At 47.3% G+C, this 24,801-nt stretch overlaps 1 protein-coding gene across 1 annotated transcript in view; it reads left to right on the top strand.

The window, feature by feature from the left end:
* COL22A1 (collagen type XXII alpha 1 chain) overlaps nucleotides 1-24,801 on the top strand; it is a 320,119-nt gene that overhangs the window by 283,019 nt on the left and 12,299 nt on the right. The window contains exons 51-59 of the mRNA XM_017501684.2: nucleotides 1,142-1,195; nucleotides 5,282-5,335; nucleotides 7,802-7,846; nucleotides 8,669-8,722; nucleotides 10,742-10,795; nucleotides 17,235-17,288; nucleotides 18,775-18,846; nucleotides 20,450-20,485; nucleotides 23,018-23,062. Coding sequence (XP_017357173.1) covers nucleotides 1,142-1,195; nucleotides 5,282-5,335; nucleotides 7,802-7,846; nucleotides 8,669-8,722; nucleotides 10,742-10,795; nucleotides 17,235-17,288; nucleotides 18,775-18,846; nucleotides 20,450-20,485; nucleotides 23,018-23,062 — 468 coding nt within the window. The remainder of the gene's footprint in view (nucleotides 1-1,141; nucleotides 1,196-5,281; nucleotides 5,336-7,801; nucleotides 7,847-8,668; nucleotides 8,723-10,741; nucleotides 10,796-17,234; nucleotides 17,289-18,774; nucleotides 18,847-20,449; nucleotides 20,486-23,017; nucleotides 23,063-24,801) is intronic.

Genomic DNA, 24,801 nt, shown 5'->3' with positions numbered 1-24,801 from the left:
ATGAACACTTTCAAAAGAAGACATTTATGCAGCCAACAAACATGAAGAAAATGCTCATAATCACTGGTCATTAGAGAAATGCAAATCAAAACCACATTGAGATACCACCTCACGCCAGTTAGAATGATGATCTTTAAAAAATCTGGAGACAATAGATGCTGGAGAGAATGTGGAGAAATAGGAATGGTTTTATACTGTTGGTGTGAGTGTAAATTAGTTCAACCATTGCGGAAGACAATGTGGCGATTCCTCAAGGATCTAGAAATAGAGATACCATTTGACCCAGCAATCTCATTATTGGGCATATGCTCAAAGGATTATAAATCGATCTATTATGAAGACAGATGCACACGTATGGTCATTGCGGCACTGTTTACAATAGCAAAGACTTGGAACCAACCCAAATGCCCATCAAAGTTAGACTGGAGAAAGAAAGTGTGGCAATATATACCATGGAATATTATGCAGCCATAAAAAGGATGAGTTCATGTCCTTTGCAGGGACATGGATGAATCTGGAAACCATCATTCTCAGCAAACTGACACAAGAACAGAAAACCAAACACCGCATGTTCTCACTCATAAATGGATGTTGAACAATGAGAAAACTTGGACACAGGGAAGGGTACATCACACACTGGGGTCTGTTGGGGGGTGAGGGGCTAGGGGAGGGTAGTGGGGGGTGGAGAGATTAGGTTGGGATAACATTAGGAGAAATACCTAATATAGGTGATGGGGGGATGGAGGCAGCAAACCACCATGGCATGTGTAAACCTACCTATCTAACAATCCTGCAAGATCTGCACATGTACCCCAGAACTGAAAGTAAAATTAAAATGAAGAAGAAAATGCCCAGGAGAGGCTTCTTTAGGTCAATAGCAATAGTAAAAATGCTATTGCAAAATGTATTGCTTTCCCACTATGTGCCAGATACTGTGAGTCAGAGACCCACAGCCACAATCTTGGTGTTGAGAAAGAAACCAGGAAATCAGAGCAATTCTGTCTGTTAAGATGTCCCCTTAGCTGCCAACTGTGAGTGCAATGTCTGGAAGCTGAAGAGAAAGACATGCTAAAACTGCGTTCATCTTTCCATCTCCTGGAATCTTCTTTGACCTGATAACTAATTTGAGTTTCTCTTGCAGGGAGAAGAAGGCAAAGAGGGCAGAGATGGAAAGCCAGGTCCCCCTGGGGAACCGGTAAAGGACTGTAAACTTCCTATTTTATCACATGCCAAATCCATTACATGTGAATAACAACTACTTTGTGTGAGGGGCTACTATGAGCCAGACTCGAAGATAGGCATTTTCTAGGCCTCATTTCATTTACATACCCTGACAACCCTGCACAGTAAACACTACTGTCCCCGTTTTAAAGCAGAAGAAACCTGGGTCTCTGGCAGGTGAAATCATGGCTCCAAAGTCAAATGATGGGCGGTGACAGAATCAGAACCTGAGCCCAGGTCTCCTGTCCCTGCTCCACATTTTGCTTTACTGTCCCATATAGCCTCAGTCCTATTGATATGATAGATGAAGCTGAAATAGATAAGCAAAGGCAGGATGAGAAATCTGATATCTGGAGAGCCCAGAATACCCAGGAAAATCTGAGTGACACCTGCTAGCTCCAGACATTATGGGATTGCACACACACACACACACACACACACACACTCTCTCTCTCTCTCTCTCTCTCCCTCTCTCGTAACTCTGACATAGTTTTCTTGTTTTGCTTTTGGTTTTGGTTAATGTCAGCTGTCCAGAGATATACAGTGAGATGGATCAAGTGCTCACGAGGATATCTCTGTGGCCCCAGTAGCTGTTAGTTGGGAATGTGCAGGGATTTCCAAAGACCCGTATCTGTGACTTCAAAGCTGTGCTCACTGAGCTTGGTCAATCCTTCTTGCCTGTGGATCAGAGATTCATCATGATGATGATTCATCGGTTTTTTAGCAGCTCTTAAGTCTTCCCAAAGCCCTTTCACAGACACTACACCAAGGGGAACATGAAGGACAGCATCGGTGATTTAGAGACCCGGGTTCTCCAAATGCCCACTAGTATGAGACTAGTTAAATGATGAGCGGTCCACTCCGTAGAATACCAATAACTGTCGGAAGGAATGAGGGTGTTCTCTAGATACTGATGCAGGACTGCTCCTAGTTAGATTATGAAGTAGAAAGGCAAAGAATAAAACAATGTGTATCATCTGGTGTATTTTGTATAAAAATAGTTGTGGGCCTATTTTTTTCTAGTGCTAATCTAAAGGAACTCTGGGAGACTTCATAAAACACTCATAAAAGTAGTTTCTGTCCATGGGAGGATGATTGCCAGACAAGGGGACACAGCAGTAGGAAGACAACTTTATATTCCATAGTATTTTATTTTAGTGTTATCTCCTTAACTTTTGGAGCCATGAGTATACATTACTTATTGACAAAATTAAATTTCAGATATAGTGATTGAATAAAAATATTTTATGCCAAAATTAGAACAACTATAATAACAATAGCAGTAACAAACTGGCTTCAGATTCCAGCCCCACTCCTTACCAGGTTTTGTGATCTGGGTGAGTCAGAAAGCATCCCTGAGCTTCAGTTTCTTTTGAAATGGGATGAGAATAATACGCCAATTTGCCAGAGTCACTGGGGAATCATATGATGTAAAAAATGTGTTAAATGCATCAAGTTTATCTGACTATTAATTATTTTAGTAAACTACTTTTCCCACCTGCCCTGGTTTTAGCTCCTGGTGAGGTTAGAACTGCAGAGCCTTTAGAACCACTAAGTGGAATTACATAAAAGTTTCTACCATGAGATTTATGTCCCATTTAATTTGTTTGGTCATAAACTATTATGACTCATTCTGAATCTTACGCAACTTGCTGGAAGCACCTTCTTTATCATTTTACATTGTTTGCCAGATGCTAAAACCAAAATTCATTGCTGAGAGGAAAAGAAGGAGCTTTTAGCAGCTGAGCAAATTGAAAAGTCTCAATGAGCCACTGTAGACTGACACCCAGCAAAGCTGCCCATGGTGGGCAAATGGTATTCAGCCTGGGCGAAAACGTGGCAAGAATAGAGAGAAGCACACATATCACAGTGTGGCTGACAGCGACTATGTGTGCGCCTAGGGCCGGGGTACTGAGCACTTCGTTACATTTTCCCACTGTCATCCCCAGAAGAATTATGGTCTGTGGGTACCATTATTGCTCCCAGATGAGGAAATGAAGACATAAAGAGGATGATAGCTTGATAAAGGTCATAGAGCTGGTAAATGAAGCATCCAGGACTCACACTCCTGGAGGCTGACTCCGGAGTTCACTGCTGCAGAGTGTATTGTCCTGCAGGACGTGTATTGTGCCAAGAGGCTATTACAGTTCAGATTAACTGAGGACACTGGTCTTCATTCAGTCTGTTTACTCAATGCCTGTTTTGATGCAGGTAGGGTATTTAGGAGGTGATCCCATGAACCACTGAGGGAGGGAGGAAGGGAATGGAGTAGGGAAAGAAGGAAAGGCACGCTAGCAACTGGTGACTCCATGTTGGGGCCCAGCCTCACTAGGGATCCTCTGATTGCTCCTGGAGGCATTGACTCCCCTGCACTTGGGCCTTCCACACCTCAAAACCAAGCACCACCTAGGATCAGGGAATACCTTTCATTCTGTGTCTGCCCCTGAACCTGTGCGGGAACTGCTCCACAGGAGCAGGCATCCCCCTGGGTGAGCCCAGGAGATGTGGTTGGAGAATGGCAGCATCTGCTACAGGTGCTAGGCGGCCCCTCTGTAGGTTGACTTGCCCCTTCAAAGTGTGTATATGGGAGGAGCACAAATGGATAGACAGACAAGCCAGATAGATAGTACAAAGGAAGGGAGGGAGGGAGGGAAGGACGGAAGGAAGGGTGAATGGATAGATGGATAGATTCACAGATAGATGGATATATAGACAACCTTTTGAGTTGCCTGTTGCTTAATTTTTATTAAGAGATATTTGAGCATTAACTAAAGTATAGGATGAAGTACAGACTCTGGAACCAAAATGCCTAGATTAGAGCCCCAGCTGTATGACCTGGAGTGATGACTGAACCTCTCTGTGCCTCAGCGTTTTGCCTGAGGGTTGACAAGAGTCAGGCTTCAGTGACATCATAGTGAAAACTTTCAGTAGCTGCTGGTTGTTCCATTTTTCTGCTGGTGCCTTGGGTCAGTGATGGCCATCACAGTTGACTCTGGGGCAGGAGCCAGGCTATGTATACCCTCTATCACAAAGACCTGCAAAGGAGGACTGTCCCAAATTTACAGATCCAGAGAAAGGAAGTGACACCTTAAGATCACACAGCTAAACTAGGAAACAGACAGGCTTTAGGCCCCACCCTTCTTTCTATAGTTTTTTTTCTCTAAATCCAAGGATGCTCCTTTCTCTCCTTGCTCCCTCCTGATGGGCTGCCTATGATTCTCAAAGTTTATAACCTGTAAACATGAGGTGGACAGAATGTTTGGGAATAGGCATGCCCTCCAGCCCCAGCATGCTGCCCCTTCTGACCATCCATCAAGCTTAGCCTTTCACTTTCTTTCCTCTGCCCCACCTCCCCTCACCCTTCCCCTGACCCCACCTTCAACTTATGTGGACCTGAGTTGCCAAGGCTCTTATTGTCTTCTGTTCCTGGTTTGCTTCTGTGCAGGGCAATGCCAAGCTGTGGGCATTAAAAAAGAATTTTAAATAGCAAGAGTGTCCTGACAAGCTCTTTTAAGATGATGGGGTGAAGAAAAGGCCGTGTAAGTTGCAGGCCACCCTGCTAGTAGGTACTGCGGCTGGCCTGGAAAGAGCATCCACTTGGGTGTGGCACTCAGCTGGAATTCAGCCCGGCTTTGCTATTTAATACCTTGATAAAAATACAACTTCTCTGAACCTCAGCATCACTGTTGGTAAAGTGCAAGTGTTAATAGCTGCCTTCACATGCTGTTTGCAGTTGGGCCTAAAGTCATCTGTAACTAAGATGGCCATATAACTTCTCCTCCACACCAAGACGCCTCTGATAGTAAAAGGGGGTACTAGGCATAATTAATTTGGAGATGAGACCTGCGTAACCAGCATCATCCCAGGAAAACCAGAAATGTAATAGGTCTGGATACATGGTGGAGATTTGTGCAGATAAAGATGGACCAAGACCCCAGGGGAAAGGGCTGACAGAGGGGACAGAGACTGGCTGTGGGAATAGAACTGTAAGAAACATAGACAGCCAGCAATAGGAAGACTCTTACAATGCTGTCCTCAAACTCTTCTTCCTTACTCTCAGGGCAAAGCGGGAGAGCCGGGTCTACCAGGACCAGAGGGTGCCCGAGGCCCACCTGTAAGTGTGCGGTGTGTGTTGGGAACGGTAGAATCGAGCCCACCAGCCACATGTCTCTCACCACTGTGGCAGGGCTAGCCCAGACTGGCTGACCATGTGGTCCCAGAAGTCCTTTTCCTCCAGACAGCCATGCTTCCCTACAGTCAATTCAGCTTTGTCACACTCCATAGCTGTGAAATTTATTTTCACAATTGAAGTCATTACCTTGTTGTTGCTACAAGTTTTCTTTGTTCTTATCTGATTTATTATAATTTCAATGGGTTTTCTCTGGATAATAGAGCCTAAAAATTAATCTTAATTTTAGTTTTCAACACTTTCCATAGCTAAAGTCTTTTTCCAATTATAAAAGTAACTCATTCCCATTCTCTAATGGTGTTAATAATGATTATGATGATGGTAATAAGAAGAAAAAAATACAAAAAATGATATAGAGAAGAAAATTAATTTACTTCTAATTCTACAACACGGAAGAAAAGCTTTTAATATTTGGTGTATTTTTTCTAGTCCTTTTTTTCTGTATATGAATTCTAACATCTGTATATGTGCATCTATATCTAGCTATCTAGCTGCTATGCACATAAACAGACACAGACATTACCTATGAAAATGAACTCTATGTGTTTTAGCATTATTGGGTCTTATTGCTAAATGTTTTACCTCCTCATAATTTCAGGAATGTTCTCACAATTCCTTAAATTGCTTTTAGAAAAAAATATGATTTTAAATGATTGTCCTAAAATTATCTGGATTTTTATCTAGCAGATCAAAATTCGGGTCCTATTTTCTTAATGTTTTTCTTTTAAAAATCAACTTTCTGCCTAGTATTCAGTAAGAAGGAAATAAAATACAAAACTAAATTTTCTGTTTTCCTAAATCCCCTTGTTTTTCACATGACTACGCCAGAAAACACCCTAGAATGGGGACTATTACCTCTTGTGGCGATTGCAACACTGAACCAGTGACCAATTTGTTAAAGGTGGTTCCTGGCTTATTGCAGTGACAGGGGCTCCTTTTCAGCCAGGAAACCCATGGAACCTGCATTGGGGCAAGACCCATCCATCTCTCAACTGGGAGTTGTAATGAAAGAACTGAGGTTAGAAGCCCAGGCAGGGAAAAGAAGACCAAGCTCCTCTGGCTACTGCAGAATAAGCCAGGACAAGGCTTTGTAGAATGGAGTGGGTTTTCAGATAGAAAGACCTGGATTCAGCCTTTACTTTGTCATTTATTGACTTTGTGACCTTGGGCACAGTGAGGACCTTTCTGAACCTCTGTTTCTTCTTCTATGAAACGGCAGTCATAATAGCTCCCATTCTTGCAGGGTGGTTGTAAGTACTAAGGGGGAAGGTAGGACATATAACATTCACAGCAGAGTGCCTGATACGTTGAGTGTGGCTCTCTCAGTTGGTGCTTTTGTGATTAGATGGGGGGAGAGCACATCAGAGCCTCTTCCTCTGGGCTGGCTGAATTTGGAATTCTAGGGTCCTTGAGGAAGATGCTGAGCCCCGAGAAATTCCCAGCCCTCTCCAGGGAAATGTAACTGGATCTGAGCAACTGGAGAGCACTGTGCAGTTCTTATTCAGCCCTGACAGCAACTCTACAGAAGTAGGTTCTATCCTAATTTTACAGATATGGAAACTGAGTCCCAGAGGAGAGAAGTAGAGCTCCCAAGATCCCACAGCTACAAAGTGAGAGGCATGGCCCCGTCCCAGACTTAACTCCAGAGTCAGCCCAGTTCCATGAAGCTAAGAGCATATGGCACTCTTTTCCATAGATTAATACTGCAGAGCCATGCCAGATGGGCAGCCTTGTTATCCTTGAGCTTTAGCTTTATATCCATCCATTGGGGATTTTCACACAGGCAGATCAGTCTGGAGATTAGACATGATGGCCTCAGCTCTGCTAATGGTTTAATCTTCACTCACAGGGCCAGGAGCTCTGTAGTGGTGCTTCGGGTAATACGCCTCCAAGCTGCAACTCTGCACGAGGAGACCCAACCACTATGGCCCAGAGCTGACCCTACTCAGAGGTGTTGGTAGGACCAGCAGTGGCCACAGGAACAAGGAAGGGGCCACAGGACCTAACTCTGGGTGAAGGTGATATTCCCTGCAACTGACTCAGGAGCTGTGCAGAGAGGGGCAGGCTAAGCCATGCACTGTGAACCTGGAACAATTGGGAGGAACAGGAGTTCAGGAGATACCTAGGGCAATGCCCCTATGCTCTGAGGCGTTAGTGAGATGAGCCCTGGCAGCCCTGCCCACAGCACAGAGGGGGTTGGGAGGAAGGGCTCTTGGTGTCTCGCTGTCAAGCCCCTGGCACCGAGCATGGCACCAAGTAGGGCTCAGTGTCCTGCAGATGGTGGAGATTGAGCAGAGGCAGTGTGGGCCAAAGCAGGCGGGGAGGCATGCGTGCCTACTTCTGCCCAAGAGCCTGCTCTGTCATGGGATAACTCCATTCTCTTCCTTCTAGGGCTTCAAGGGACACACGGGTGATTCTGGTGCACCTGGTCCCCGGGTAAGTGGGCACTTCACTTTGGAGGTCTCCCCAGGTGGTCAGAGCTTACACTTCCCAGACAGAAGTTTCCTGCAGCCTGCAGGCCATGGCAGTGCCTTACCCAAGAGAGGAAACGGAGCACACTAGCCTGGAGCATATCAGCACAGGGGCACCTTGGAAGATCCATCCCCCACCCCTTGGCCTAATTCTCTCAGGTGGTTTTTCTGGGGGCCAGACATTGTCATTGCCAACTAGTTTGACCAAATCAGTCTGGACTCAGGTGTGTCATGCACATCAGCCCTGAGCCCTATGAGGGGGTTGATGGTATTACGTTCATTTTGCAGAGGAGGAAACTGAGACCCAGAGGACATGGGTGATTTCCCAAGGTCCTAGAGCTTCTATATGGAAAGCATCACTTTTACCCCAAATGTGAAAACTCCAGAGACTATTTTCTTAACCTTTAACTCTTCTGCCTCCTCAGATTGCCCAGAAGTGACATTAGGGGTCAGCTGGTTAGATCCTTTGCATGATCTAGATACCGAGGAGCAAGCGCAGATGTAGAGAGGGTCACATGGATGAGCAGATAAGGAGGCAGCATTCAAGTGCATATGCCAGCGCCATCAGCTGCTGTTCTGCCTGAGCTGCCCAGAGAGGCACAGCGTGGCTCCAGGTGCTCACAGCTGGCCTTGGGTGTGCCACAGACCTCAACTCAGGGCCCTGGCAGGGCCTGAGTTGACAGGTCCCTGGGTCTCCACCTCTCCCAGCTCCTCAGATGCCCCTGTGGTTGAGGCAGCCAGTGGCTGAAGCATCTCCTTCCCTAATAGCAGGACTTTTTCTTCCTAGGGAGAGCCTGGTGCCATGGGGCCTCCTGGCCAGGAAGGGTTACCAGGAAAAGACGTAAGTGGGGTCCTGTAGGGTCTGGCTGGGCTAGGGGTGGGGTATCAAGGAAGTGATACCCAGAAACTGCCCCACAGTGGTTGGTGGCAGCACTGCTAAGGGGCACACAGATGATGTCATAGGATTGGTTGGCAAGGATGAGATTGGAGGCTCTGGCCTAGTGTGTGGGTACCTGGACTTTATGTTTGATAAGGAAGCTTTTTCTGGATCAGTTGTGATTTGTCAATTGGTACAAATGAGAAGCCTGTTGGGTCTGGCCTTAAATGGACTTGAGAGGCATTTTAGAGTTTCTCCTGGATTATTTCTTCATCTCTCGGGCTCTGCAGTGCTCAAAGCATCCGCACCCCTTGCCGCCACCACTGTGTGCTATGGATGGCTCTCATGTTTATTTGGTGTTAGGATCTGGACAGAACAAGGAAATTTATTTTGTTTGTTTTTTGAGATGGAGTCTCGCTCCCTGTCCAGGCTGGAGTGCAGTGTCCCCATCTGGGCTCACTGCAGCCTCCACCTCCTGGGTTCAAGCAATTCTCCTGTCTCAGCCTCCTGAGTAGCAGGGACTACAGGTGCCTGCCACCACACCTGGGTAATTTTTGTATTTTTAGTAGAGATGGGATTTCACCTTGTTGGTCAGGCTGGTCTCGAACGCCTGACCTCAGGTGAGCCACCTGCTTTGGCCTCCCAAAGTGCTGAGATTACAGGTGTAAGCTGGGATTACAAGGAAACCTTTGAACTCAGGTGTACAAATGAAATATTTGAGATCCAGAGAGATTAAGGGACTGATTTATGATCACTCAGAGAGTCAGAGACAGGAATAGCTTGCCTGGAGCCCAGAATCCGCCAGCTCCACATTCCCCAGGGACCAGCCGTCTGCAAGTGGCATCCTGCAGGGTGGTTGGATGTGTGGGATGCAGAGTGCCCTCATGGAAATGGCCATTTGGTCAGAGGTAGGGGCACCAGGTACTGAGGTGCAAAGTGGTCTCATGCCCATCCTGTGTGTCCTTCAGGACCTGCCTTTAAACAGTGACAAAGTGGACTCTTCCCCAGAAGAGTGACACACCAGAGTACATAGCCCCTGCATCTGATCTGCTGCCAGGAATGATGGAGCTAGAAAGGATACTTAGGAGAAATCTGATCTAGGTCAGGTGCTTTCTTAGCTGTGGAATCTGTTTTACAAGATCAGTATAGTGTATGGAAACCTATGCATATAGCTAAAAGTAGAGCCCACCCAAACCCCACCCAAAAGGGGGCCTTTGAGAAGCCTGATATAGTTCATCCCCTCCCCTGCACTTTGATTTGTAGAAAGGGTGATGCAGGGTGCTATCCAGGCAGGAATGTGACTGGTATCAGCTCACCCAGTACACCGGGGTAGAGCTGGGATGGGACCCTGGGATGCCAGGCGATGGGCTCTGCTTCCTTCCCTCCATCTTAACCATTTGACCTTTATTTTAAAAATCAATTTTCTAGAGTGTTTTGCAGTCTACTTTGTGTAAGAGCATGTCCAAGTTTCTGATTTTTTATCCATCACATGGTTAGGATTATGCCCCTGTCACGGGGCTGCTTGGAAGACCCTGCAAGGTGGTGGTGAATCACGCTGCTTGGCAAACTGGAAGGTGCTATACACCTGGGTGGCATTGATTTTTTTTACCCTGGTGGCTCAGACATGAATGGTTCCAGGTCACCATCTAGTGAATCAGGAAAAGAACTTCAAGAGAGATTCTCTCCTCTGATACTTCTCTTAGTTCAGGATGGAGCCACCTAAAATCCCTGACCACAGATGGAGGATGTCTAAGAAGTAACTGAATAAATGCATGCACAAATGCGAGCTTGCATGCATTACTTATGTACGGGCAGAGAGTTTGTCCATATTTGGAATAATGGAAAATTGATGATGAAACATGCTGGGCAGTTTGTTGGTTCCTTTGGGTAACTCGGAGAGCTTTGGTTAACATTTGAAGTTGTGATGCCATCATCTTCACACAGCTACTTAGTAAGGACATCACCTCACTCTCTTTCTTCCAGGGTGACACTGGACCTGCTGGGCCACAGGGTCCCCAAGGACCGAGGGGCCCACCGGTGAGTTTTGCTTTGCGATGAATGCGCTTCATGTTACTGCAGGGCCTGTTACCACAGTGACATTTAGTTAGCTCCCTCTGATGCTGCCGTATATATTGTTAAACAATTGCAATATGTTTTAGCAGTTGGTAAATAGCTGCCCCCTCTAAGTCCCCGTAGTCACCTCCCCCAATGCTCAGATTCTTCTCTGGGACCATCTCCCCCTCACAATATAAAAATTACAAAGGTGCCACTGGGCGCCACTGGGACCTTATAGGACCTGGCACCGAGGGTCTACTCTAGCTCTGGGCCACACTAGGGGTTGGTGCTTTCTAGGGGTTAGTTTCCTGGGGCTGCTGTAACCAAGCACCATGAATGGAATGTGGTACACAGCAGAAGTGTGGTACACAGCAGAAATGTGGTACACAGAGGAAATGTGGTACACAGTGGAAATGTGGTACACAGCAGAAGTGTGGTACACAACGGAAGTGTGGTACACAGCAGAAGTGTGGTACACAGTGGAAATGTGTTGCCTCATGGCTCTGGGGGCCAGAAGACTGACACTCAGATCAACAGGGTTGCTTCCTTCTGAGCCTGAGACAGAATCCTTTCCAGGTGTCTCCCCAGCTTCTGGGGCTTTGCTGACTCTGTAGGGTATTCCTCAGCTTGGGAGCACCACTCTGGCCTTTGCCTTCATCTTCACATTGGGTTCTCCCTGCTTGTGCCTCTCTCCAAATGCCCCCTCAGTTTTCTTTTTTGAGATGGAGTCCTGCTATTTCACCCAGGCGGGAGTGCAGTGGTTGCAATCTCGGCTCATTGCATCCTCCGTCTCCCAGGCTCAAGTGATTCTCCTGCCTCAGCCTCCTGAGTAGCCGGGATTACAGGCGCCCACCACCACACCCAGCTAATTTTTTCTTTCTTTTTTTTTTTTTTTTTTTTTTTTTTTTTGTTTTTTTTTTTTTTTTCTTTTTTTTTTTTTTTTTTTTTTTTTTTTTTTTGTATTTTTAGTAGAGTTGGGGTTTTGCCATGTTGGTCAGGCTGATTTCGAACTCCTTTCCTCAAGCGATCTGCCTGCTTCGGCCTCCCAAAGTGCTGGGATTACAGGCGTGAGCCACTGTGCCTGGCCCAAAGTTCCCCTTCTTATAAGGAAAGCTTATTGGATAAAGGGCCCACCCTATTCAATATGACCTTATATTAATTAGTTTCATTTGGAATGACCCAATTTCCCAATGAGGTCACATTGAGAGGAACTGAACATTAGGACTTCAACTTAAAAATTTTGGGGAACATGATTGAACCCCATAGCATTCCATATGATTGATAAATATTTGGATGCTATCTCTGCCTGTTTGTGCACAGAGGCAAATCCTTCTCTTATCTAAGAACCTGAGAAAGCATGAAGAAGAAGGTCAAAAAGAGATATTTAGGTGCCCAGTGCTGCGCAAAGAGAAAGGCGTACATCATCCCACTTAAGCCCAGGGGCCATCTCAGAAAGCTGGCTTTGACATCTGTGTCTACATAGATATTATTGTCAATATAATTCATGCTAATTGTAGAGGCAACCAGACAGAATTGAATGTTACAAAGTATTAAGAAAATTCCCTCTTCACCCCCACCCCAGTCCCATGCTCCAAATGAAACCACTGTTAGAAGCATTTTGTGTATCTTCTAAAACATTTTCAACACACCTATGAGCGTATAGAATCATTCTCAGCAAACTGACAGAAGAGCAGAAGATCAAACACCGCATGTTCTCACTCATAGGCGGGTGTTGAACAATGAGAACACATGGACACAGGGAGGGGAGCACTACACACTAGGGTCAGTTGGGGGGAAATAGGGGAGGGATGGTGGGGGGTGGGGAGTTGGGGAGAGATAGCAAGGGGAGAGATGCCAGATGTAGGTGATGGGGAGGAAGGCAGCAAATCACACTGCCACGTGTGTACCTATGCAACAGTCTTGCATGTTCTTCACATGTACCCCAAAACCTAAAATGCAATGAAAGAAATAAATGGGAAAAAAAGAATACATATTTCATACACAACACTTTATTTTTTGCAACTGGCTTATTGTGCAGCTTGCATGTTGTTTATTTTTTGAATGAGTCATGTGGAAACAAGTGAATGATGAATATTGGCTTCCCAAGTCGAGGTCACGCAGCTTGTAAGAGCTTTAGGTCGGTTTAAAACCAAGACTTTCTGATGCCAAATCCTGTGTTCTCCACCCCACTGTGGATATGTGTGGGCTTAGTCTTTGAGATCCTAGAGATGGGGTGTGTGGCAGGTCCTGTGAGCTCAGACGTCCCATCTTCTCAGAACTTACCAGATGGAGCCACATTCTCCCCTGATGAGGCCACGATGACCCAGATGAGCTGAAGCCCAGCCTCCCCGGGCATGAGCTCTCAATGGGGTGATATCAACCCCATGGGGAAAACATTGATTCTTGAGGTGTCAAAGACTATGATGGTGTGTGTCAAATGCAGATATGTATACAGTTCATAAATAGATGTGGAGCTTAGCTATGATATTAAAATTTCATATGAAGATATTAAGAAAAAATGTCTAAAAAGGCAACTGTGGAAGGAATGATGAGGACAAAAATTTGAGAATCTCTGCTCCAGAGCCCCCGCAGGAGTGCAGTGGTTCTGACCAGGTCCCCCTGCCCCCTTACTGGGCTTTTGCATCCAACTCTGGAGTTCAGCCATCAGGGCTTGATTTCTGCCTCTCCTATATTCATCACGTGGACTAGGTGAGTTTCTTCACTTCTCCCAGGACTCAGTTTTCTCATCTGTAAAATGGAGGCAATTTGAATGGAGCAAGGGGACTGTAAGAACTCAGCAAGGTAATCCAGTGAAGTGACAGAATAGTGCCAAGCCCTCAAAAAGTGCCCCAGGCCAGGCCCTCTCCATTCTTGGAGGCAAGTGGGGCCTTAGCTCTGCTGCTCTCCCTGGCCTCTTGGCATAGGGCAGCAATCAAATTCTTGATAAGTGCAAACACATGCAAGGGCACAGGAGAGGGAAAGGGAAGTGACTTCTTTTATGCAGACAGGATCTTGCTGTGTTTCCCAGGCTGGACTGCAGTGGTATGATCACGGCTAACTGCAGCCTCAACCTCCTGGGTTCAAGCAGTTCTCTGGTCTCAGCCTCCCAAGTAGTTGGGACCACAGTTACATACCACCATGCCCAGCTAATAAAAAAAATTTTTTTGTAGATATGAGGTCTTGCTATGTTATCAAAGTTGGTCTCAAACTCCTGGCTCAGTCAATCCTCCCATCTCGGCCTCCCAAAGTGCTGAAATTACAGGTGTAAGCCACCATGCTTGGCCAGGAAGTGACATTTGGAGAGCAGTGAGTACTCAGAACAGATGTGTGAGGTGGAAGAAGGCAGCTGGCCTGGTGAGTTTATGAAGGGCTCCACGTACCACATGCTAGGTAGGGGGTGGCACCCAAATCCTAAGGCCCCCAAAGGCTGCTGTGTGGTTCTAGCTTGCCCCCATTAATTATCAGGTAGATCATAAGGAATTTGATACCAAAAATGAGCTACTGAAGTTTGCCAAGTATTTATTGTTTTAAACACAGAAGAGTTCCAAGTCCTTTCTCTGACAACATCATTTTTACTCCACTGAAACTTCCATGCTTTTCTGAGTGAGGAGAAGGATGCTAGCAAGCCCCAAATGTCACACAACTTTGAACTAGACGCTGAATATGTACGGAGTGCCTCCGTCAATAGTTGTGGTGATGGTGAATGTGTGTGGCCTGAAAACGTGCATTTTGCTTTCTCTAAAATCTACAATCACCCGAGGGTAAGAATAGTCCATATGGCAACCACCTTACAGCCACCAGCCTCCAACAAGCACCAGTGGAGCTGAGTTCAGTGCTGGGAACTGCATGAGGAACTTACATGATTCATTTATTGAGTTCTGTCCAAACCCTGTGAGGCAAGTACAATTGCTGTCCCCATTCACAGATGAGAAATGGAGGTACAGAGAAGTCTAGTAACTTGCCCAAGGTCACACTGCAAGCCAGTGGCACAGCTAGGATTTGGACTCCAGCATCTTGTTCAAGAGCCTGCCGCTCCAACACCCACCGGGCTGGTGTGTGCTAGATGTCCTCGTCAGAAAGATCATCCTAGAAGAAGCGGTCTTGGAATAGGAGTTTGGAGCTCAAAAGAGTTAAAAAGGGGCTGGGCATAGTGGTCGATGCCTGTAATCCCAGCTCTTAGAGAGGCAGAGGCAGGAGGATAGCTTGACCCCAGGAGTTTGAGACCTGCCTGGGCAATATAGCGAGACCCCATTCTCCACAAAAAGGAAAAAAAAAAGACCAAAAAAAAAAAAGTTGAAAAGGGGAGTTGTGGTTTCCATTCCTGGGAAGCAGAGACCAAAGGGGCTTGGTGAGGGAGGGCAGGACACAGGAGTGACTCTGTAGCCCAGGAGGGAACCAGGTCCCAGCCTCAATAGGCCTCAAGTGCACAGAGCACAGGCAGCAGTCGCGAACCACCCTGCCTTCTGTGCACACGGCCTGTGTTGGCACCCTATGCTACTGTGTCTTGGCCCTTATCCTCCCTGCAAAGAGAAGATTAAAGGGAGAAGGAAGAGAGATACAATTTCCATAGGGATAAGGCAAAGTACATATTTTTAGAGGGACACAGATGGGTTGGTAGGCGGAGGAAGGTGCAGGGAGAAGCGTTTTGCAGTGTTCACGGAAGGGCCGAGCACGGGTAAGCAGTCCACAAATCCAGCTGGCTGCTCTGATTTTAGACCTTACTAGCTCAGTGATCTCTGCCAGGTCCATGATGAGGCATCTGGGATATGGGGATAAAGATAGGCAGGAGGATAGCTTGAGCCCAGGTGTTTGAGACCTGCCTGGGCAATGTAGCGAGACCCCATTCTCCACAAAAAGGAAAAAAAAAAAAGACAAAAAAAAGTTGAAAAGGGGAGTTGTGGTTTCCATTCCTGGGAAGCAGAGGCCAAAGGGGCTTGGTGAGGGAGGGCAGGACACAGGAGTGGCTCTGTATGCGCTGCATGATTCCTGGCAGGATCCAGTGACACGAGGCTAGGGTCATGCATGTGTTTGGGGCACAAGGTGGAAGCTGTATTTATGATCACTGACCCATAAGGCATGTGCTTAAGGAGGGGCAGAGCAGTATGAGATGGAATCAGTGCTGCCTACGTTTAGATCTCAGCTTCTCCCCTTGCCTCGCAGGCAGGTGGCTCAGCATTTCTGAGCCTTTGTTCCCCCATTTGTAAAAAGGTGGTGATGTTTTGTGCCTGATGTGAGCAGTGAGTGAGTTAATGCATGCAAAATGAGAAGCTGTTAGAAGAAGTCTGGTACATAAGATGTGCCCGGTCAGTATCAGCTACTTTATACTCGAATATGCTTCCATGAATCCAACATATTTGTGAATACATGCTTCACAGATTATAGGGCATCAACACCTTATAGGATCAACGGAGACTGGTTCTCTAGGATGTCCTTGGTTCATTATTCAGCAGTGAGCCTCCTGTGTGTCTGGCACTGCATTGGAGGCACACAAGGAGGCTCTCTCCTCCTAGGCTGGATATATAAAGAATGACATGGCATAGACCCTGCCTTCCCTCATGGTAGGGAAGAGGGCCAGGTAAAAATGCAGCAACCAGCAGGAATCTACCCTGAGTGGGGGAATGTGGTGGGCAGAGGAGGAGACCAACACAGCCTAGGAATTGAAGCTGTGAATTTTTGGCTTAATAGAAACGTGTCTGATCCTCAAAAGGGGGTAGCTAGGAACACTCTTGAGCTGTCTTGTTTTTTTTCCTCTACTGGGATCTTATTGGTTAAATGTATTCGCCAAAACTATGTGCACAATATATGTCTGTGAAGTTGGATAAAACTAGACTTGCAAGCCTCAGTCCTGGAACCTGGAGCAAATGGACCTTCCGTTTTGTAGCTGCATGACTCTGCACAAGCCATTTTTCTTCTCTGTATCTACATCTTTTAAATGGGAGCACGGTGATCTCCTTAGTGGGGGAGTACAAGGAGAGAAGTGTGCGGACGTGCTCCCTAAGTTGAGACCAGCACTGTGGCAGTGTGAGCAATTGTGTGTATGCTGGGTTGTTAGACGGCTTGTTCACTCCTTAACACAGCAACTGAATGGAAGGATGAATAGATGAATGAATGAATGAATCAGTCAATGAACCTGGTCATAATGATTTACTGTGCCTCAGCTGTGGGCACCATTCACCAGGCTAAACTATTTCATGCCCACGGACTCATTTAATTTCACAATAGTATTATGAAATAAATATTACAAGTTCCTTTTAGAAGTTGAGAAGCATCCTCTGAATAAGGAAGTGGTTGACTGAGAGCCACAGTGGTGAAAGTAACAGATTCTGTGTAAAAACAAGTCCACTACATCAGTCTATCTCTTTGTTCCACTGCCCTGCTCTTTGATGTCCTGGCAGGATGATAATCTCTGTTTCTTCCCCAGGGTAAGAATGGATCACCAGGATCTCCAGGAGAGCCTGGCCCCCCAGGAACCCCCGTGAGTACTCTTTGGCTGCTATGTGGTGGCATTGGGGTGAACTTTGAAAGGGCTTGTGGCTCACATTACAGATTGTCTAGCCTCTATCCCATTGGTGGGGACATACGGGTTTGAGTGGTAGAAATAGGTTGGAGGCAAGAGGCTCCATGGGGCCCTTTTTTAAGATTTGAAATACATATGACCATGCTCTTGGCTCTTTGTTGACTGTAACCATAGGCATCTATGGTCTACAACCATAGGCACCCAAAACTATTAAACACTTTTTAAAACAAATGTGCAATGAGGTTGTGGAGCAAAAGTTTGATATTTCCAGAGAATGGGAGGACAGGGTCAGGCTGAGCAACCCTTCCCACCTCGAATGAAGGAAAGTGTGCAGCATGGGAATGGAGGTGGGGACAGCTGTGGGAGACAAAAAGGGTCAACAGGCAGGTAGCAGAGAGAGAGAGCTCAGTTGGCAGATAGTAGAAAGAGGGTGTGTACCAATCAGCAGAGTCCTGGTCAGCTGATAGCAAATGCAGGATTTGGGGTTCAGGCCTGGTGGGTGGGGAGACATGGTGGGAAGATGGTCCTTTAATGGGTTCTAGGATTGGATGAGAAAAACTCCAGCCCTCGTCTCCTTCCAACCTAGTCTTCTTGTGTTTTTACTTGCTAAAATCGGCCACCTGACTCAGAAGACCACTATGAGGTGTGGTGAGTCAAGTATCAATTGTACTGTGCAACAGGTTGACCAGGACTTTGTACTTCGGATACTGCGGTGACCAGCTCACCTCAGTTTGCAAGGAACTTTCCCAGTTGGAAACTCCTGCATCCTGGGAAACCCCCTGGTTACAGGCAAATAGGCATCTGATCAGTGTAGCAGAGGCCCTCCTCTTGCTGGACTAGGGACAGCTGTACAAAAGGCATCCAACTTCCTAGCAAATGAGATGACCTCCCTAAGGGGCTATGGTGTGGGGCCTGTTGCTGCTGGTGAGACAGAAAAGAGGGGTGGGATTGGGTCATGAGGCTGGACCCATCACCTCCCCTTATGCAGAGCTGACCCTGGAAGTACTGACACATGCAGTTGGCTCCCAGAAAAGTTCAAGTTGAAGGATTCCCAAAGGTCTTTCCTGAAATGTGATTCTACGAAGTGAGCCTTGGCTGCCTCATGAGCAGTGGGATGCCATCTCACTAGAGCACTCCTTGGAGGACTCCACACATCTCAGCGTCTTTGTTGAACATCTGTCTCAGTTCGTTTTTGTTGTTTTGAGTGGAAAGACCCTTGGCTGTTTATAGGGAGACCTCTCATCTTCTTCCCCTGCCTAAGACAGCACTACCAGGAAGCCCAAGACCCCGTATCTTTTCCTAAGCGATGCCCCTGCATCATGGGAGGATTTGTGTGTTGTGTGGATGTCTCAGGCCTTTTGAGTTCAGAGTGGTCACAGGTTTCTGAATCTGCTTGAGTTGGTCCACGACCCTGAAGAATTCATTCCCAGTTTTCTCTTTGCAGGGCCAGAAAGGAAATAGAGGAGAAGATGGCAGCCCAGGGCTTCCTGGCTTCCTGGGTCCCCGTGGGCCTCCGGTAAGCAGAGAGCCCCAATGGGGGCCAAGACACCTGGCTCCAGGTTGCGACATTCATGTGCAGTACTTCCCTGCCACCTCCTGTGTCCTTGGTTCTGTCTGCTCAGTCCACAATGACCTGGTGTGAGGTGAAAGTTGCATCATGATTTATGAGACAGCAGCACACTCAGAGATCACACCTGCATGGGAATCTCAGTGCCATTCCTCTTTAATCACGAGATCTTAGGAAAGTGTTGTAACCTCTTAGGCATTAGCTGTCTCCATCATTCAAGTGGGGGATAATGACAGCGTCTACTTCTGAAGATTAAATGAGATCATTCTATAAATGCATCAGCAATGGTTCCTGACCCACTGCAGGTGCTCAATAAATACAAACCGTTGTAACGATGCGTGTGGCGGGACAGTGGTGTTGAACATTATCCTAGAACTTGAAGAACCCTTGGAAATAATTATAGAGATGAGCAAGTTTGAGCCGTAGGGTCAGAACATGTTTGTGATTTACTCAAAGCCACGTGATAGGCTTGCGCTCCACCTTGTCCTTGAGTCAAGGTGTCCTGAGTGGACAGCTTAAGGCAGGGGGAAGCTGTAAGGTAATCTTTGCCAAGTTTCTGGAAAGAGAGATGCTGAGGGATTCAAACGTTTCTAAGTGGAGCCCTCTGGTGTCATCTGCATATTCCAACCCTCGGACTGCTGATCTGATGAGTGAGGCTTGCATGTAACATACAAGAGTAGAGAGCTTACCCATGTTCTTGTCCATCCCCTTCAGTTTAATTCTGACCCCTCTGTGTGCCCCACTGCCAGCCAAGCCCAGTCTGTTGTAGGTGGTAGCCCCCTTACCCTTTTCCACAATGCTGCCCAGGCTTTGCGTGGTCCTGTTGACTGATTTTTATGTGGGCCTACTCACTCCATTGTTAAAGGCCAAGTCTCCTTCTCCATCCCCTTGTTAATAATCTGCTGCCACTGAGCAGCCAGGCTCCCACTCCCAGGGATGTGCTGCAGTGACTGCTCCTGAGTCATGACAACAGCGGGGTGTGTGTCCAGCCCTCACTACGTCCCTGCTGCTGCCTGGCGTGCTTTAGGAGAACAAACACACTGACACCTCACCATCATCCTTGAGGCAGGTACCACCACTGTTCTCATTTTGCAGATGAAGACACTGAGGCACAGAGAGCTTATGGAAGTTGTAGGGAGGTTGTCTGGGGTCACAGAGCCAAACAGTGGAGGAGCCAGGAATTGAACCTGGAGCCCTGTGTCTTATTGGCTTCCTGTTTCACACATTGTAAGCCTGCTTCTCAGAAAGGCCTCCTGACTACAACAGGACTATTTGTAAAACTGATATCCTGGAGGCCCTCCTGGGGGAGTCACACCCATCCCATTGACAAGGAGCTCTTAATCCATGGTTCTCCCTAACCTCGGATGATTTTTTGCCTTCCCATGCACAGGCTGGGCAGAGCGCTTGTCTGGGATGTCCTTGGCCAGGTAGACCATCGATTGTTGTCTTTGCTGGAACATGACTTGAGTGGAAATGTCAGTTTTAAAGATAGTCTTAGTACTGACGTTGGGCTGATGCTGCAAAGCCAGTGATACTCTGTTCTGTTTTACAGGGAGAACCAGGAGAGAAAGGAGTGCCAGGCAAGGAGGTAAGTATCACACACACACTCACCGCTTGGCAACCCTTTCCTGCGGGTGGGCAGTCTGTGCGGGCTCAGGCCCTGGGCTTAGAAAGGCCCTACACTTGCTTTAACGCTCTCTACCCTCACTGTCTTGAAATCCTTAATGTCTTTTGAACAATTTCCTCATGTTTTAATTTTGCACAGAGCCCCATAAATTATGTAGCCAGTGCAGGGGCACCGTCTTGATAGGTCTGTTTCACTGGTTTAATCCCTCAGATCCAAACTGTCAACAAATCCTGTCAACTCTGACTTCAAAATATCTGTTGGTTTTGTCCAGTTCTCTCTGTCTCTGCCACTGGGACACTAATTCAATGTGTCATCCGCTCTCACTTGAACACTGCAGCGATCCCCTAATGGATCTCCCTTCGTCCAGCCTTGCTGCTCCGCAGTCCTCTGCCCGGCAGACGGAGGGTCTGCAGAACATAAGGCTGTGGAGATGCCGCAGTGCGACCTGCAGGTCTGCCCTTCCCCTGCACGCTCCGTGGAATCCTGGCTGCCCCAGTACCACCACTCCCCTCCTTCTCTAAGATCCAGTCACTCTGGCCTTTTCCTGAGACACGCCAAGTCCTTTTCCAAGGGCCCTCTTTTCCCATGCTTATTCCTATTCCTCCAGAGGTCTCAGCTAAAATGTTGCTTTTGCCAACTTCCCTTGACCACTGAAGCAAAGCAGACCCCCCACAATGCTTGGTTTTAGCACCCTGCTGTGTTCTGCTGTAGCCCATCAGACCAACACAGACTAGATAACAAAAATATTTGATGAGAGATGAACAGAAGAATGATTGAACGCAGAGAAAGTAGGTCTCTGGGGATTAGCTTCTCCGTTTCAAAGTCTGCATCTTCTGACTTGAATGAGGAAGATGCGTTTTTACCCTGTGCCTTTGGGTCACCTCCTTGAAGCTGGATCGGATAGCTTCATATTCAGAAAGTGTTTGCTCCTTGCCTCAGCCATAGGGTGTCACTCACTGGGTATTATTCACTCACTGTCCAATCACTGTTTCCTCTGCTTCCTGGATTGGGATGAAGGGGAAAAACCCATAGTTCCCATTTCTGAGGGAGTTTGTACTTGGGCTCCTGCCTACACAGATTCTCTGTGGACTTTCCGCATAAATTCCAGGCTAAGCAGGCATCCCAGGTCTTACTAATCTGATCCAGCTCTCCTCTTAGAATGGGAGCCTCCTGCTTCCCCATGCCCAGTATGTCCCCACCTTCTCCCATCCAAGGCTGGGTCTTCACTCTTGCACCCACCTAGAGCACCTATCCTGCCACCTTTTGTTGTTAAATTTTATCCAACTTTCAAGGCTGTGTGATTCCCAACTTACAGAATCATGCTCTTCCACTCAGGAATACTGAGGCACCTTTGGGTACTTATTTACAGAAATTAAATCAGTCTGCCTGTGTTAGAATCAACTCACACCCACCTCCTTCTCATGGACAGGCTGTGGACTCTGTGAGAATGAGGACCATGTCTCACCCCTGCCCTCTGCATAGGTCACAGGGCTGAACATGGTACCCACATGAAAAGGATGCAATGAATGCTTCTGAAGCTGAAATGGCCAGGCTCCAAAGAGCTCAAGAGTACTTTCTTGACTTTCTTCATTTGAATCAATGTAGAGCCTATCAACCAGATGATAGCACAAGAGCCCCTGAGCTGAATTTCCTTCCCCAATAGCAAGCTCCGCTTTCCACATGCGTGCTAAGCGGCAGACAGACAAGCATATGCTGGTCATCATATCTGGGGAGAAAGAAAGTTAGATGTCAGCTGGCAGGAAAGTAACCCATGCATGAGGATGGACACTGGCCAGAGGGATTAGCCAATGCTTTGCAGAGGAGATGGCAGAGGAGCTGGGGGCAAAGAGGGAGCAAAGAGACGTTCCAGGTGGAGAGAATGACAGAAGCAGTGGGGACTGCGGCTGTGTCTTTTGTTCCCTGATGTGACTGCCCTCCAGGAGGGGATAAGGACTGTGGGAACATAGAAGAGGGCCACTTCTCTAAATGGTCAGGGAGGGCTTCCTGAAGAGGAGGCCTGCAGGCCAGGTGGGCAGTAGGTATCTGGACAGAGAGGTGAGGAGCATGCTGCAGGCTCAGAGAAAATGAGGAGCAGAGGCCGTGAGCCCACAGAACCGTCTGTCCCCTACACTAGAGCCATCCAGCAGTGACAGCCTGTTAAAGACAATGCATGCATTGCCTCCTGGGCATGTTAAAGGAAGTGGGATTCACCCCACAAGAAGTAGGGGAGGAATGTGGAGTGGCCAACCAGGGGCTGGTGCCATCAGTCTAAGGCAGACAGTGGCAGGAGAAAAACAAAGAAGACACGGTGTGCCACCCCCCCCACACACACATACATACTGTGTAGGCAGAAATCAGAAGGGAGCCCTCGGGAAACCTTATCTTTTGAGGATCCCTTGTCATCAGCATGCAGGACTGTGAAGAAGAGCCAGGGAGGCAAGGACGCCAGTGCTGAGGGCCTGGGGCAATGACTGTCCTTCTTTCTTATTGCAGGGGTCCCCTGGGAAGCCTGGAGAGCCTGGAGCCAAAGGAGAAAGGGTGAGTGGGGAGCACAGGTACCTTGAACACGCAGAATGTGACCATTGCACAATGCCCGTGGGGTGCTGAGGCTGGCCTCTGTCCAAGGCAGTTAGGGAACACCCGCCTGGATCACGCTGCCTGCCGTGGTTTTGTTCACTTTTTCATGGGTGATTACCAGCCCCACAAAGGGAGGTTCTTTTCCCACCAGTACTGTTTGTAGTTGATGTTATTATTTCTTTTCTTTCTTTCTTTCTTTTTTTGGTTGTTAGTTTAAGAAGTAAAATCATCACAATTAGAAATTCAAAGGCAAGCCTTGGGAGACATTGACAGATTTCTTTCTCCCCATGTGCGAATGCCCGCCGAGACGGGCTCAGCTCCCGAAGTACCAATTTGCCGGGAGCCAAATTTGTCGCTGAAGGTGACAAGGGAACAGATTTTCCCATAATGAATTGCCTTGGCGTTACACTCAAAAAGCCTTTCTTTACATTTCATTTCTCCAAAAAACAACAGGGGGAAAGACTTTTTTTTTCTTCTTTTTCTTTCTGGTTTTGCTGAAGAGCCCGTGGAAGGCGGGCACGTTCTCACACTCACGACTGCTGCTCCCTTTGGAGGCTTTATGCGTCTCGTTTGCCCACAATCCTGCGTTTGGTCAGCCTCACGCTGTCACACTGTTGCACGACACAGACACGGGCATCCCAGGCACCCACAGCCCGCCTCCGCTTGTTTCTCATGGTCCTGAAAAGAATTTATCTCGGCTTTCTTCGCAAGTGGGGTGGGTGGGGAGCCGGCTGGCTTCTCCCACAGCCAGAGTGAGAAATGTGGGGGCAGTGTCTCAGGGATTCTCCCCCCTGGATCTTCCTCCTGTCTCCTTCCCATGACTTTGATTCCTGTATCCCGTGGCTGTTGGTTCCTGAGCGATGGAGCCAGGGACGGGAGGACATGTGGCTGAGAAGGCGTTGATGTCCCTCCCGCCCCCTGAGAATGCAACTCAGGTGCCCGTGGGAGCTACTGCCGTAGGATATGGGCTTGAATTTTGGTTGAGAGCCAAGGAACACAGACCACCAATGGCATCTCTTCTTTAATGCCTAATCAATACGCAGAGAGCTTGCCTTTCCCCTGTTAAGTGCTTTCGTGGCACATTGCCAGGGAGCCATTAGATTACCCTTTCCTTGGTACTTCTGGGAACATTTGAAATATGGGACAAGTCCTGTCACCACAAAGTAATTGCAAGACCTTTAATGAGTAGAAAATGCTGTGCCACATGTGCTGCAGGGCCTTGGCATCCAGGTGTACACACGCCAGGACTTTCTTTAATAGACCCCTGAATTCAAGATCGCCGACAGAGATCACAACATCCCGTGAAATGTGTCACGCCTGGAAAATTGAAGTGACTTCCTTGGATCTAACTAAATTATTATTTTTGAATTTACTGCCTTTGGGTTATTGTTGAAATATTAAAAGCAATGCAGGTACATTGTTAAATGGTGAAAACTGCAGGACAAGTGAATGTGATGCAAATCATGCACCCCTTGCATTTCATCCCTTAGCCCCGTCCCCTCTCCAGGGTCTGTCACAGTGCTTTTGCTTTTTATCTTTCCAGAGGGAGTCTGTGCACACAGAGCTGTGTGTGCCGTGTGTTATAAATGTGCATTTACCTTGTGTTTACCCCCTCCCCGCTCTGAGCATATCATACCGTGTCTATTATTTCACTCCTGGCATTTTTCATTTAAGTGCGTATGTTAGAGATGTTGGTGACT

Source organism: Cebus imitator, unplaced genomic scaffold (genome assembly GCF_001604975.1).
Source record: "Cebus imitator isolate Cc_AM_T3 unplaced genomic scaffold, Cebus_imitator-1.0 Scaffold284, whole genome shotgun sequence".
Classification (NCBI taxonomy): domain Eukaryota; kingdom Metazoa; phylum Chordata; class Mammalia; order Primates; family Cebidae; genus Cebus; species Cebus imitator.
This window is presented reverse-complemented; position numbering and strand designations above follow the sequence as displayed.